General features: G+C 47.3%; 1 protein-coding gene across 1 annotated transcript; it reads left to right on the top strand.

Annotated features, from left to right (window-relative positions):
* The first annotated feature begins 2246 nt into the window (after positions 1-2246).
* LOC121979603 (phospholipase A1 EG1, chloroplastic/mitochondrial-like) lies at positions 2247-3625 on the top strand. Its single transcript, XM_042531597.1, has 2 exons — positions 2247-2917; positions 3013-3625. The coding sequence occupies exons 1-2, from the start codon at positions 2247-2249 to the stop codon at positions 3623-3625; spliced, it is 1284 nt and encodes a 427-aa protein (XP_042387531.1).
* The last annotated feature ends 12030 nt before the right edge of the window (positions 3626-15655 follow it).

Genomic DNA, 15655 nt, shown 5'->3' with positions numbered 1-15655 from the left:
TTTTTTTCCTTTCTCCCTCGGGGTTTATTCAGCGAAAATGGAAAAAGAAAGAAAACACAAACATATTTTTTAGGTCTTTGTTCTTTCCCATCTGCAGTCATGTCGGTAAACAGAGATCCAGAGAAAATTTAGGCAGATCAATAAGTCAGAGAGGCCGCAATGAGTGATGAACCAACTAAGTCGGTCTGATGACTTAGTCAGAATGGGTAGGTTTAACAAACTCTATTTGCGCATTTGTGCCACCTTCGTCATTCTATCAATGCGGTCCCAAGAAAAAGTCGAATTATATTAGATGTACATAGTTTTATTACTATAAAGTCATATGACAATAGATATGATCCATTGATAATCACTCATCACCTTTGTCTTTCCATCAATATAGATCCTTAGGAGGGGCTCGGTACAATAGTTAAACTATCTAATGGATAATTATCTAAAAATATTAGTCATTTGAATGGACCTTTATATTTCTATGAATATTTTTTAATTTATATTTCCATGAATATTTTTTAATTTACTTTAGTCAAATGACTGGTGAAAATTTCTGTAGAATTAGACTCATCTCATCGATTTAAAGAGTTGAATATTTGAATTATCAAAAAATAATCAGATTATTTTATCATTAGAAATAGAAATGTGATTAGAAAAAAGATGGATGAACATTCAATTAATTAGGTACATAAATTAATTAAATTAATCTAAAATAAATTTAATATTGACTAATCGAATTAAATTAAAATTTTATTGAAACCGAATTAACTCAAATTAAAAATGAATTGTTTTAATTAATATTTATTTAAAAAATAATAAAAAGAATTTATATAAAATTAACCCAATGTCACCCCTAATAAGGAAAAGATATTATTTTATGGCATCTCGCCTTTTGTCACTTATCTCACCTGAAATATATAGTTTATTTTTATATTTTATTGCTTATTCAAATCCTCATGAAAAACAAGGTGGGACTAATAGTGAAGAATTTTTCTTCTCTGGCTCACCCACTTCCTATATATACGGCAAATATGAGAATTAAAAAAAGACTTCATCTCACCCTATGCGATAAAATCATAAATTTTAAGGTTTTAGTGAATCAAATTGAACAAACAAAGTAAAATTTTTAAGTCATACAAGTTACACAAATAGATAGATAAAATGGGCAATTGGACATGTCAAAAAAGTTGAATATGATAAATTAGGACAAGCGAAGATGATAAAATTTTAAAATAATTATCTATTTAATTAAATAATAACAACTAAGATGTTATTCCGTTAGGTGAAGTTGAAGTGAAGTTGATTATATAAAACCTCCTATTTTATTAGATATAAGAAAATTAATAAATAAATTTATTCTTAAAACAATAAGCTTATTAATGTTTAAATTTATTTATTTATTTATTTAATATATTAGCTTTATCAAGCCGAATTTATTTACCAAAATGTTGACATCATTTACAGCCCCACTACTCCCTCCACCCTCTTGCTCTAGCAGTCGTCGCTCCTTCTTCTCCAGTCTCCACCCTCGAAGCGAAGCGACACCACAAATGCCGACACTTCTCCTCTTTCCTTCGACTCCATTAGTCGTCGACCTGAGAGCATCGTGGCGCGCCAAGATGCTATCGCCCTGCTGCTTAATTCACTCATACGAACGGAAATTCTTGTGTGAATGTTTCCTTTCTTCGCTCCACACATTTTCTATTCGTCGTCTGATAAAATTATCAACGACGAGCTCAATTTCCAGCCTGATGTTCAGCACGTCTCATAATTCAACGTCGACGAAAATGAGCAGCCGCAAATTGATGTCCTCGTCCGAAAGAAACAGAGGAACTGCCGCTTACGTAGTCGGTCCTGGCCGAGGAGGCATGCACTCTGTTTCCAGTTTCTTAGTTTAGTTAAATCGATCAAATTAATAAATCCACGAAAGTTTTCCGAAGGATTAATTTAATCAGCGTGAGGCTACGTGGAAGACCAAAAATAAAAAAAGGGACCTAAATTTCGGCGTTCATACAATTTACAAACGTTGGCGCGACGACAGAGTAAGTGGAAGATGGAAAGAGGCCATGTAATGGAGTTTGAAGTCAAACTAACGATTGACTTCGAACCGCAGCATATCGATCGATACGATAGCTGACCTGACAGACCAATTTTAAAACTGGGCACGAAGAATTGCAACCCGATTTAATTATTAATTAATCATAGATGGTTCATCTTCATGTATATATGCAATTTCCTTCGATAATCCCCTTGCGATGGCTACTGCTGCTGCTGCCGCTGCTTCTTCTTGTGCTGTGAGCTTGCATACTAGAACTTGGCGGTGTCGGTGGAAGAGCAGGATGCCAGTGGTCGTGGCGCCCGAGAAGTGGGAAGCGGCGATGAAGGTTCGGTCGTCGTCGCCGGTGGCATCGACGGGGTGCGAGTTGGCGAGCATTTGGAGGAAAATCCAGGGGGCTGACGACTGGGCCGGTCTGGTGGAGCCGCTGAACCCGGTTCTGCGCGATGAGGTGGTGCGCTACGGCGAGCTCGTTACGGCGTGCTACGAGGCCTTCGACCTCGACCGGGCCTCGCCCCGCTTCCTCCAGTGTAAGCACGGGAAGGAGCGGTTGCTCCACGAGACCGGCCTCGGCTCCGCCGGCTACGAAATATCCCGGTACATCTATGCGACGGGGCCGGACATCCTCGGCGACGGCGGAGGGCGGTGGATCGGGTACGTGGCGGTGGCGACAGACGAGGTGGCGCGCCGGCTTGGGCGCCGCGACGTGCTCGTGGCCTTCCGGGGCACGGTGACCAAGTCGGAGTGGGCGGCGAATTTGATGAGCTCGCTGACGCCGGCCCGGCTTGACCCGCACGGCCCGAGGCCGGAGGTCATGGTCGAGTCCGGATTCCTTACTCTCTACACCAATAGCGACAGCCAGCGACGCAGGTACAAAAACATTCTCTATGATTTTGTTTATCCATTTAATTAACTTAATAAAAAAAATATTTTTTTAAAAAAAATTAGGGATCGAGTTGTTGCAGGTTTAGCCACGGGAGCTGCCGCGAGCAGTTGCTGAAGGAAGTGGCACGGCTGGTGAAGAAGCACGAAGCAGAGGAGATGAGCCTCACATTGGCGGGACACAGCATGGGCTCCGCCCTGGCGCTTCTTCTAGGCTACGACCTGGCGGAGCTGGGGCTCAACTGGAGGGCGGAGGCGGCGGTGCCGATCACGGTGTACTCCTACGGAGGCCCGAGGGTGGGGAATTGGTGGTTCAAGGAGCGGTGCGACGAGTTGGCCGTGAAAGTCCTGCGAGTGGTCAACGTGCGGGACCCGGTGACGAAGCTCCCGGGGCTGTTCCTGAACGAGAGCCTCCGGCGATGGGGCGCCACAGCCAGCCAATGCTACACCCACGTCGGGGTGGAGCTGGCGCTCGACTTCTTCGAGGCCAAGAACCCGGCGTGCGTGCATGACATGGCCAAGTACGTGGCTCTGTTGAAGTGCCGGCGCTGCATTTCGGCCGGCGGTGTCGATTGGGTGGGGAAGGCGGCGGTGTTGCTGAAGAAGAAGATGGAGGAGCTGTCATGGCTATTTAGGAAAGTGGCCCATTTGATCAATCATTCCAGCTGCTCATCTGAAATTAATTATAAAATTTAACAATCAAAAATAAATATTCCTTCGCCATCTGATTCTGGTTTCATTCACCGTAAAAAATAATTTTAATATAAAATTATCTTTGAGCATTTTAAACTAAAACTGACTTAATTAAAATAAAGTGTTTTGGTCAAAATTGCTTTGCACACATAAGTTCATCTCATCTATACATGAAAGCTAATTATTGTACCTATATCCCTGATATGGTGGGTTTTTTTTTTTTTTGGCTAAATTAGGAAACGGAGCTTCAACATGAATTGCAAAATACGAGAGTGATGTGTGATTTGAGCTTCAGAATACACATCTTTTGGGGGAAACATGGATTTCACATGCTTGAGGGGGTTTTCAAGCAATCATTTTCAGCTGCTATGGTCCCTTTTAAAAATAATAAATGGTGTCATGTTCAAGTAAACTTCCGGGAGAACCACTTACCATATAGGAGTGTTAGCACATTAATGACCTTTAAATAAGTTAGTTCTCAAATACTCCAACTAAATTATTTTCGATGTAACCATAGAAATAGTCAAAAAAAAAAAAAAAAAAAAATCATTACAAGTGGTAGCTTTCACACAAAGATCAAAGTTCATCATCGTTTTTACCTGTACAATATTTAAGTATGAAAATTGTATCTATAAACTCACCTAGTTTTGGTAGGTTTGTTATTTGAAAAACTCCAATTTTCTATTAAGTTAAGTGAAATTTAATACCACATTGTTAGTACAATCATACTTTGATTCATACTCCAATTCTTGTCCTATTATAGTAGGATGTTTTGAGGTAGACTTACTCGTGAGCCGAGTCTAGTACCCACCCACCTAAAAATCGAATTTGGGTCAAGGGATAGATTACCCATTGTCCCGGTTAAATGGGTTGAACCATAACTGACTCATCTAGGGTTGAGCCACTTATGGTTATAGCTCCAAATTAATTGTTTCAAATTGTTTGTTTATATATATATTTTTATAATATGTGTGTTAGAACCACTTGTACTGTTTAGAGCTTGTTTTTTTTTTTTTAATGACTGAGATTATTTTGATTGTTTTTTCAATGACTATGATTTGGTGATCGTTATTCTCCAAACTCTATAAATAATAGCTTATTTTATTATTTTCATACCATCTTCTCTACTATTGTCTCTGAATTCTAAAATCTTAATAACTTTCAACTTCAATTCTCCAATTTTAATAGGAGGTTTATCTCAATCTCTAAAGGGTAAGAAAATAGTCACTCCGATGGAGGGTTTATGTAGAATATCTTTTCTTTTTTTTTTGGTATAATGTAAATTTTAAGATTTTTATCAAGAATCACTTAATTCATCTACTAAACATGTTCCCTAAACTACACTTGCGTGTGTAGTTAAAAAAATTAATAAGGCAAGGAAAAATATTTAATTAATTGAATAATTTAATAAATTAAATAATAATGTATCTTTATCTTCTGTTATTTGAATTTACTATTGATAAACTCATTCATATATAAGTGTGATTTGCCATTGGATTAATAACTCTTAGACAATTTAAAATCGTTTATTAGCATATCGAATATTTAATGAAACACACACTGCTCACTAATTCTCTCAATTATTATACTTAATTTTAAAAGAATATAAATTAATTAACTACTAGATATTTTTAATATCATTTGATAATGTTAGCTCTAATACTATAAGTATTAATGAACATAAATTTATATGTCAGCCTACTATTAATGGTTTATTATTTATTTTTACCAAGTATGACATGTTTTAAATTTATGTATTCCAGATTAATTAAAATTTTAAAAAGATCACATTATACCAATTAAAATTGTTATTTCTTATTTATGATCACATCTTAATATAATGAAATAATAAGATATATTTTATAAAATTAATGGAATGAGATCTAAAAATTTTTTACATGATGAACCAACATGTTGAAATTTAACATATCAATTATTATATGAATCATTTCAATATAAAAAATTATTATATTTTTGTGCATAAAATACTAATAATGCTCATGTATATTTATTTTCACACTACTGAAATATATGTAGTAGTATTTATAAAATTTTAAAAATATTTAATGATACAACTGAATAATTTTTTTTTGGTGTTTATTATCTTATTTCCCATTTAGTTATGATATTTTTTGTAATATAACTTTAATTTTAAATAAATATGTTACGAATGAATTTTTTATCTCCTTATATATTAGAAATGAAATTAAAATGCGAAAAATATTTTTATCCTGATCCTGTCCGAAAGCTGAATTAACGGACACTGGGCAGGTGGCGCTCTCCAAGCGGCTGACGCAGATCTCTTGACTGTCCGCACGGACCTCCGGCGAACTTGCACAGAAGTCGGGCCGGGAAGGAGTTCCCGGCAACGACCCTCCGACGCTCAAGTCAGGTAAGTGAACAACGAAGAAGTGGCTCCAAGTATCAAAGAATGCGTACCTCCGGTGAAGTACAAGGCTCCTTATATAGAGCTGGGAAGGAGCTCATGCACACATACCGAGGCGAATACGTGTCCCCAGCCCATACCTTAGTAAGGGCTTGTCAGCAAGCTTACCTGACACCATACTGCTACAGTCCAAGCACGTCTTCGATGGGACAGCGATATCCTTGTCATAAGATTTGGAGTATGGCCGGATTATAGAGCATGTCCGCTGTCAGAAGATGTCCCTTGTCCTTTTCTCCTTATTCCCTGCCGGGCGTCCGGCCGGCCAGCACGCGCCTTACGTCCGGCCGGTCATATATAGCGGCCTACTTGGGAGATTCTCGGTAAGGTGCTCTGTGGAGACTGTTAGCAGTATTCTACCTTATGTCTTCGGCAGAACGTGCCATCCCCTCAGCCCTACGATCCTGTTCAATGAGCGCCGGAACCCCGACTCCTGCCGGGGCACCTTTTGCCATCAGTTAGACACCGGTCGGCCGGCCGAGCGGTCGGCCGGCCGGGCGGTCGGCCGGCCGGGCGGTCGGCTCGCCCTTCTCCGGTCGGCCTATCGATCCAACCCTTTCTTGGGCGTCCGGTTGGTCCATCCTTCTCCTATCGACCACCTGGCCCTTTAACTTCCACGTGGCGTTGACTCCCCAGAACAGGGGTCCCCTGCTCTTACCGCCGGATCACTTACCTCCCCTTTAAGTCTAGTCGAAGGAGGCGATTAGTCCGACTGACTGGACCATTAGTTGAATCGAGCGGCCTACTGCAACCACCGTCCGATCGGAAACACAGGGGGCAGCTAAAACGCCAGTCAACGGTCGCCTTACTCGGCGCCTCTTTGAAGTTTTCACCAATCTCTATCATTAAGGTCGAGCACGCGCCCATTAAATGCATTCCAGTGGCTGGCTGCCATGTGGCGGTGCTGTCGTAATCGTATGGCGGCGGCGTGGTGCTCTGATGGGATCGAGGCGGTTCGAAATGGACGGCGCGATGCCCACTCTGATTCCCGTGACCTGGATCCAACGGTGGAGGCCACTCGAGCTCCACCCTATAAAATCTTCGCCCTCCCGTCTTCACCGCATTTGCGTTGGCGATTTCGACCTCTGTCCCTGGTGTTTCGGTGCTCCGGCGATCCCGCTCCTGCTCTCCGACGATCTCCGGCGTCCCTTCCTCGATCCTTTTCCTCGTCGTAATACTCTCCTTCTTTCTCCTTTTAGTTCTTGCGCTTTCTTTGCGTTTCTTTCCCCAGTTTTCACCCTCGGGGTACTGTTCCGATGCCATCTTCTTGTTTTTGTCCTCTGCCTTTGTCTTTTTTGGTTTCATCCGCTCGGACAATGGCCCAATCTTCCCAACCCGAAGACGAAACTTTCGGCCCATGGTACACTACCATGGAGTCGCGCTTCGATCGGCACAACGCCGATGTTTTGATTAACAGTTTCGACCTCCCCTCCAATCTTGAAATCATCGTACCCACCGACTCCGCTCGGCCAAACAAACCGCCGCGCGGATCTTTTTGTATTTTTCGCGACCAATTTACAGCCGGTCTGCGCTTTCCCATTCATCCCTTCTTTGTAGAAGTTTGCAACTTTTCAGCATCCCGCTCGGAAGCCTAGTCCCCAATACTTTCCGCCTTTTATGTGGTGTAGTCGTCCTCTTCAAAATCCATAACATTCCCCTCCGGCCGGAGGTCTTCTATTACTTCTATTACCCCAAGCAATCCGAGCCGGGCACCTATATGTTCCAAGCTCGGCCCGACTTAGTCTTCTTCAATAAATTGCCTTCCTCCAATAAGCATTGGAAGGAATTCTTCTTTTATATCCGCCTTCCCGAGCGGGTTTCCTTACGAACCCAGTGGCAGGTCGGCAATCCCCTCTCCCCCAAGCTCAAAAAGTTCAAGACCCGACTGGATTACCTCCACGCCGCCAACATGCTATCCGGTTTGCGGCTGGACATCAACAAGTTTCTTCCAGAAGGGGTTATGTACATTTTTGGCTTGAGTCCGATCAAAACCCCACTCCCGGGCGGCTTCGGTAAGGATTCCACTTCATAACTTTATTTTAATTGCTAACTGATTTTCTCTGTTTTCCTTTGCAGCGAACACCATCATGAAGTGATGGCTGGCATCTTGAAGAGAAAGGCGGCGGCGCTCGAAGCCGCGGCAGCAAAGGAGATGGAAGCGCTCGGCATCCAGCCGGTCGGCTCGCATGAAGAGGAGAGTGGGACTCATGAAGGGTCGGCTGCTCAGGTCTCTCGTCAAAATGAGGCAAGAGGAGCCACCCCTAGCGGAGGACCAACCACCCAAGAGGAAGGTTCCGCTCGGGAGGAAGAGCAACCTCGACAAAAGAGGCGCCGCGTGGATACTCCCCTGCGATCGGCTACCTCCGCAGTCCAACCATCCGAGCGGGTCACTGCAACTGCTCGCGGCAAGGCTCCAGTAGTCGAGGTCGTTTCGTCCGACCGGACGCCCTCTGAATGGGACGAGCCGGCAGCCCCTATTGAGGCTATTCCGGTCAGCACCCTTCCGCCCACTCAATCAGTCCAGCGTTCAACCATCCGATCTCAGTTTTCGACGCCGACCTCTGATCCTCTTCCGACCGCCGGTCAGACGACCGCCGGTCAGACGTCCCTAGGTCATGGCCGCACTGTACGGGTCACTCTGCATCTCCCAACTGAAGAGCTGCTGCCAGAGGTCGACCGACCAACCGCGCCCGAGCATACCATCACCTTGAAGGGGCCCCTAGCTGAGATGTGGGCCGATGCTCGGGCGCGCGTCGCGCTGATCCCCCTTCGAAATTTGGCCAATAGCCATATGCAGGAGGCCACGGGGGTAAGTTTATTTTCTCCGAAGTTATGTATGCCTTCCTTCCGATCGGCCACTAACAACTTCTAATTTCTTTTGTCAGAGATAGGTGGAGGAGATTGCTGTCTCCAACCGTCTGGCCATGGTGGATGAAGAACTAAGGCAACTGAAGGCGGTAGGCGGTCCGTCCGACTCTCAAGGCCTATCATACTCTGAGCTGCAAAAGGAGCTAAAGAAGGCTCAGGATTTGCTGGCGGCCGAGCAGAAGAAGACGGCCGACCAGGCTCACCATCTGGCCGAGCTCGAGCGAGTGAAAAAATCTCTGGATCACAAGATAAGCTTGGCGACCGAGCGGAAGAACACGACTATCTCCGACCTGGAGAAAAAGAATGTGGAGGCTCGGGGCCTAGAGCAGAAAGTAAAGGAGCTGATGGACCAGCTCGATGGCGAGAAAACGGGCCGCTCGGCTAACGCACTCAAGCATGTAGACGAGCTGAAAACTCTGCAGGAGTCCCTCGGCGCGTCCCAATTGGCCTTCAAAGAATACCAAGAGGCCGAGCCAAGCCGGGTTGCTGCTTTGAGACAGAATTACATCCGCTCGCCCGAATTTTCAGAAAAAGTTTGCGAGCGGATATACACTGCTTTCGACCTTGCCATGGCCGCCACCACTACCTACTTGAAGTCCAAGGGGCAACTCCCCGAGTCCCTCGTCATCCCGGCTACAGATCAAGTGGCGCTCCTTGACAATATCCCTAAGGATCTTTATGATTATTTAGAGTAGAAGCTTAAATGTAATCTAGCCGCTCGGCTATAAACTACCCCTTTTTGTAATTGGGCTGCTCGGCCTTATTTTCTTTAATGTAATCTACTTTTGCTTGCTGTTCTTTTGATAGGATATCTTGAATAGAAGTTTATATGTGTGTTGTCCGCTCGCCTTTTATCACACCTCTAGTATCTCGAAAGGGATTTTCACGAAGTATTTTGCGTAACCTTTCCGCTCAGCTAAATATAAAATGTTCCGCTTTGATAGCAAAGCTCGTTCGCTAGATGCCGATGAAGTACCTTTGGGTACAGGGCCGAACGGAACGTATAGGTGGTCGAATGATATTGACGATTTGATAGCAGAGTTCCTTGGACACTTGCAGTCCTTATTGCCCTCATCCGCTCGGGGGGTTTATAGACGCCGGCTCGTCTCTCGATTTTCAACGTCGGAGCTCGACGGTCTTCCGCTCGGAGGGTTGATAGACGCCGGCTTGTCTCTCGTCTTCCGCTCGGAGGGTTTATAGACGCCGGCTCGTCTCTCGATTTTTAACGTCGGAGCTCGACGGTCTTCCGCTCGGAGGGTTTATAGACGGCGGCTCGTCTCTAGATTTTTAACGTCGGAGCTCGACGGTCTTCCGCTCGGAGGGTTTATAGACACCGGCTCGTCTCTCAATTTTTAAAGTCGGAGCTCGACGATCTTCCGCTCGGAGGGTTTATAGACGTCGGCTCGTCTCTCGATTTTTAACGTCGGAGCTCGACGGTCTTCCGCTCGGAGGGTTTATAGACGCCGGCTCGTCTCTCGATTTTTAACGTCGGAGCTCGACGGTCTTCCGCTCGGAGGGTTTATAGACGCCGGCTCGTCTCTCGATTTTTAATGTCGGAGCTCGACGGTCTTCAGCTCGGAGGGTTTATAGACACCGGCTCGTCTCTCGATTTTTAACGTCGGAGCTTGACGGTCTTCCGCTCGGAGGGTTTATAGACGCCGGCTCGTCTCTCGATTTTTAATGTCGGAGCTCGACGGTCTTCCGCTCGGAGGGTTTATAGGCAGCGGCTCGTCTCTCAATTTTTAGCGTCGAGCTCGGCGGTGTTCCTTTCGGATGGTTTATAGGCGCGGCTCGTCTCTCGATTTTTAACGTCGGAGCTCGGCGGTCTTCCCTCGGAGGGTTGATAGACGCCGGCTCGTCTCTCAATTTTAACGTCGGAGCTCGACGGTCTTCCTCGGAGGGTTTATAGGCGCGGCTTGTCTCTCGATTTTAACGCCGGAGCTCGGCGGTCTTTCGCTCGGAGGGTTTATAGACGCGGCTCGTCTCGATTTTTAACGCTCGGGCTCGGCGGTCTTCCGCTTCGGAGGTTTATAGACACGGCTCATCTCTCTATTTTTAACGCTCGGAGCTCGGCGGTCTTCCGCTCGGAGGTTTAGACGCCGGCTCGTCTCTCAATTTTAATGTCGGAGCTCGGCGGTCTTCCGCTCGGAGGGTTTATAGGCGCCGGCTCGCTCTCAATTTTAACGTCGGAGCTCGGCGATCTTCCGCTCGGAGGGTTTATAGGCAGGCTCGTCTCTCGATTTTTAACGTCGGGCTCGGCGGTCTTCCGCTCGGAGGGTTTATAGGCGCCGCTTGACTCTCGATTTTTAACGTCGGAGCTCGACGGTCTTCCGCCGGAGGTTTAGCCGGCTCTCTCTCGATTTTTAAGGTCGGAGCTCGACGGTCTACCGCTCGGAGGGTTTATAGGCGTCGGCTCGTCTCGATTTTAACGTCGGAGCTCGGCGGTCTTCCGCCTCGGAGGGTTTATAGGCGCGGCTCGTCTCGATTTTAACGTCGGCTCGGCGGTCTTCTCGGAGGGTTTATAGACGCCGGCTCGTCTCTCGATTTTTAATGTCGGAGCTCGACGGTCTTCCTCGGAGGGTTTATAGACGCCGGCTCGTCTCTCGATTTTAATGTCGGAGCTCGGCGGTCTTCCGCTCGAAGGGTTTATAGACACCGGCTCGTCTCGATTTTAACGTCGGAGCTTGGCGGTCTTCGCTCGGAGGGTTTATAGACGCCGTCTCGATTTTTAATATCGGAGCTCGGCGGTCTTCCGCTCGGAGGGTTTATAGGCGGCTCGTCTCTCGATTTTTAACGTCGGAGCTCGACGGTCTTCCACTCGGAGGGTTTATAGACACCGGCTCGTCTCGATTTTAACGTCGAGCTCGGCGGTCTTCCGCTCTGAGGTTTATAGACGTCGGCTCGTCTCTCGATTTTTACGTCGGGGCTTCTCGGAGGGTTTATAGAGCCGGCTCGTCTCTCGATTTTTAACGTCGAGCTCGGCGGTCTTCCGCTCGGAGGGTTTATAGACGCGGCTCGTCTCTCGATATTTAACGTCGAGGCTCGGCGGTCTTCCGCTCGGAGGGTTTATAGGCGCCGCTCGTCTCTCGATTTTTAACGTCAGAGCTCGACGGTCTTCCGCTCGGAGGGTTTATAGATGCCGGCTCGTCTCTCAATTTTTAACGTCGGAGCTCGACGGTCTTCCGCTCGGAGGGTTTATAGACGCCGACTCGTGTCTCGATTTTTAACGTCGGAGCTCGACGATCTTCCGCTCGGAAGGTTTATAGACGCCGGCTCGTCTCTCGATTTTTAACGTCGGAGCTCGACGGTCTTCCGCTCGAAGGGTTTATAGACGCCGGCTCGTCTCTCGATTTTTAACGTCGGAGCTCGATGGTCTTCCGCTCGGAGGGTTTATAGACTCCGGCTCATCTCTCTATTTTTAACGTCGGAGCTCGACGGTCTTCCGCTCGGAGGGTTTATAGATGCCAGCTCGTCTCTCGATTTTTAACGTCGGAGCTCGACGGTCTTCCGCTCGGAGGGTTTTTAGATACTGGCTCGTCTCTTGATTTTTAACGTCGAAGCTCGACGGTCTTCCGCTCGGAGGGTTTATAGACGCCGGCTCATCTCTCGATTTTTAACGTCGGAGCTCGACGTCGTTTAAGGCTAATTTTGACACTCCCGTTCGGCGAAGTTATTTGTCATCCTTTATCATTTTTGTTGCCTGCATTACAAGTATATAGGCAACCAAAACGTATGCAAAATTACATCAGCGCACCTCTTACCCAGCTCGGTATGGCTGGAGATGATTCGCGCTCCATGGTCGATCCAGCTGTCGCCCGTCTTCATCCTCCAAATAATAAGCGCATGAGTGGAGATTTTCGATGATTTTGAAGGGGCCCGCCCAAGGGGCTTCCAGCTTGCCAACGTTGCCGACCGGCTTTACTTTCTTCCAGACATGGTCACCAACCTGGAATGCTCTGGGGATTATGCGCCGGTTGTAATTTTGCTTCATTCGCTGCCGGTACACCATCAGCCGGACGGACGCCTTGACTCGCTCTTCTTCGACCAAATCCAGCTCCATGTTCCTCTGCTCGGCGTTATTATCATCATAATTTCGGATCCGGACGGACTCGACGCCGACTTCGACAGGAATGACCGCTTCGCCGCCATACACCAGATGGAACGGCGTGACGCCCGTTCCTTCCTTCGGGGTTGTTCGGATGGCCCATAGGACGCCCGACACCTCATCCACCCAACTTCCTCCCAAATGGTCAAGCCGAGCGCGCAAAATGAGAAGAATTTCCCGGTTGGCTACTTCGGCTTGACCATTGCCTTGGGGGCTACGGACGTGAAGTATTGCTCAATGCCATAGCTTTTGCACCAATCTTCGAGCAGCTTTCCCGCGAACTACCGCCCATTATCGGAAACAAGTCGACGAGGGATGCCGAACCGGCAGATGATATGTTGCCAGATAAACTTCTTGACCATCTGCTTGGTGATCTTGGCTAGCGGCTAGGCCTCCACCCACTTGGAAAAATAATCGACCACCACCAGTAGAAATTTCCGATGTCCGGTCGCCACAGGAAACGGACCTACAATATCCATTCCCCATTGGTCGAACGGATAGGACACAGTAGCTGCTTTCATTTCCTCCGCCGGTCGGTGGGAGAAGTTATGGTACTTTTGGCAAGAAAGGCACGTCGCAACGGTCCGAGCGGCGTCTTCTTGCAGGGTTGGCCAAAAGTATCCGGCCAGCAGGATCTTCTTGGTCAGCGATCGTCCGCCCGGATGACCTCCGCACGATCCTTGATGCACTTCTTGGAGGATGTACGCCGCGTCTTCCAAGCTCACGCATTTCAACAATGGGCGGGAGAAAGCCTTCTTGTATAGTTGGTCTCCAATGAGCGTGAACCGACCGGCTCTCCTCCTTAGTAGCTGGGCCTCATCCCGATCGGACGATGTAGCACCCGAGCGGAGAAACTCCATGATGGGTGTCCGCCAGTCGCTCGGAAACGAGAGGCCCTCCATCCGGTCGACGTGCGCCACCAAAGATACTTGTTCAATTGGCCGTTGGATGACGACCGGGGATATTGAGCTCGCGAGTTTAGCTAACTCATCTGCCGCCTGATTTTCCGCTCGGGGTATCTTCTGAATAATGACTTCTCTGAAATTGGCTTTAAGCTTCTCAAAGGCTTCAGCGTAGAGTTTGAGCCGAGCGTTGTTAATCTCAAAAGTACCAGAGAGCTGCTGAGCGGCCAACTGAGAATCTGAATGTATAGTTACCCGTCCGGCTCCCACATGCCGGGCTGCCAGTAAACCGGCTATAAGAGCTTCATATTCTGCCTCATTATTCGTAGCTCTGTAATCCAACCGGATGGATAAGTGCATCTTTTCTTCTTGGGGAGAGAGCAGTAGTACTCCAATCCCGCTCCCGAGCCTAGTGGACGATCCGTCCACAAATATCCTCCACATGGCTTCGGGTTCTGGCCTTTGTACTTCGGTGACAAAATCCGCCAAGGACTGCGCCTTTATCGCCGAACGGGGCTGGTATTGGATGTCAAATTCGCTCAATTCCGTTGTCCATTTGATGAGCCGCCCGGACGCTTCTGGATTCAACAGCACTCTTCCCAATGGGCTATTCATCCGGACGATGATGGTATGAGCCAAGAAATAGGGACGAAGGCGCCGAGCGGCGAGGACCAAAGCGAAAGCCAGCTTCTCGAGCCTAGTGTAGCGAGATTCAGCATCTTTTAGAATATGACTAAGAAAATATACAGGTTCTTCTCTGCTCGCCCTTACTAGTGCCGAGCCGACTGCTTGCTCAGTTGAAGATAAATAGATACAAAGTGGCTCACCCATAGTTGGCTTGGCTAGCACAGGCAGAGAGTTCAAGTATGCCTTCAGATCTTCTAACGTCCGATCACATTCTTCGTCCCAGTGAAACTTAGTGGCTTTGCGCAAGATTTTGAAAAAAGGCAGGCTCCGGTCGGCGGTCTTGGAGATGAATCTGGACAGAGCAGTTATCCGACTGGTCAAACGCTGCGCTTCCCTCAGATTTCTTGGGGGCGGCATATCTTGTAATGCTTTCACCTTGCTGGGATTTGCCTCGATGCCCTGCTCGGTCACTATATAGCCCAAAAATCGCCCGCCTTTTTCGCCGAACAGACACTTCTGAGGATTCAGCTTAACTCCATACTTCCTCAGCGTTAGGAAAGTCTCCTCCATGTCTTTAAAGAGGTCGGCCGCTCGGACGGACTTGATGAGAATGTTGTCCACGTATACTTCCAGATTTCGCCCGATCTGCTCTTTGAACACTTTGTTCATCAAGCACTGATAAGTGGCTCCCGCGTTCTTCAGTCCGAACGGCATCACATTATAGCAATAAGTGCCGTCGGCTGTAACAAAACTGACTTTTTCTTGATCTTCTCGAGCGAGCGGCACTTGATGGTAACCTTGATATGCGTCGAGCATGCATATCAACTCATAGCCGGCCGTATAATCCACCAGTTGATCGATCCGAGGCAGAGGATAAAAATCTTTTGGACAGGCCTTGTTAAGATCCCGGAAATCGATGCACACTCTCCATTTGTTGCCCGGCTTGGAGACTAATGCCACGTTCGCCAACCAGCTAGGGAACTGTACCTCGCGTATGTGGCCGGCCTCCAGGAGTTTCTCGACCTCTGCTCGGATGATTGCATTTTGTTCAGCGCTGAAGTCCCTCTTCCTTTGCTTCACTGGCCGAG

This window comes from Zingiber officinale, chromosome 5A, assembly GCF_018446385.1.
Source record: "Zingiber officinale cultivar Zhangliang chromosome 5A, Zo_v1.1, whole genome shotgun sequence".
Lineage (NCBI taxonomy): Eukaryota > Viridiplantae > Streptophyta > Magnoliopsida > Zingiberales > Zingiberaceae > Zingiber > Zingiber officinale.
The sequence above is the reverse complement of the archived record's forward strand: the minus strand, read 5'-3'. Positions and strand labels throughout refer to the sequence as shown.

Bases quoted from the DNA above. Each gene is read 5' to 3' on its own strand.
- LOC121979603 (XM_042531597.1), top strand. From the start codon at position 2,247: ATGGCTACTGCTGCTGCTGCCGCTGCTTCTTCTTGTGCTGTGAGCTTG. The intron at 2,918-3,012 runs GTACAAAAACAT...GAGTTGTTGCAG, and splicing joins AGCGACAGCCAGCGACGCAG to GTTTAGCCACGGGAGCTGCC.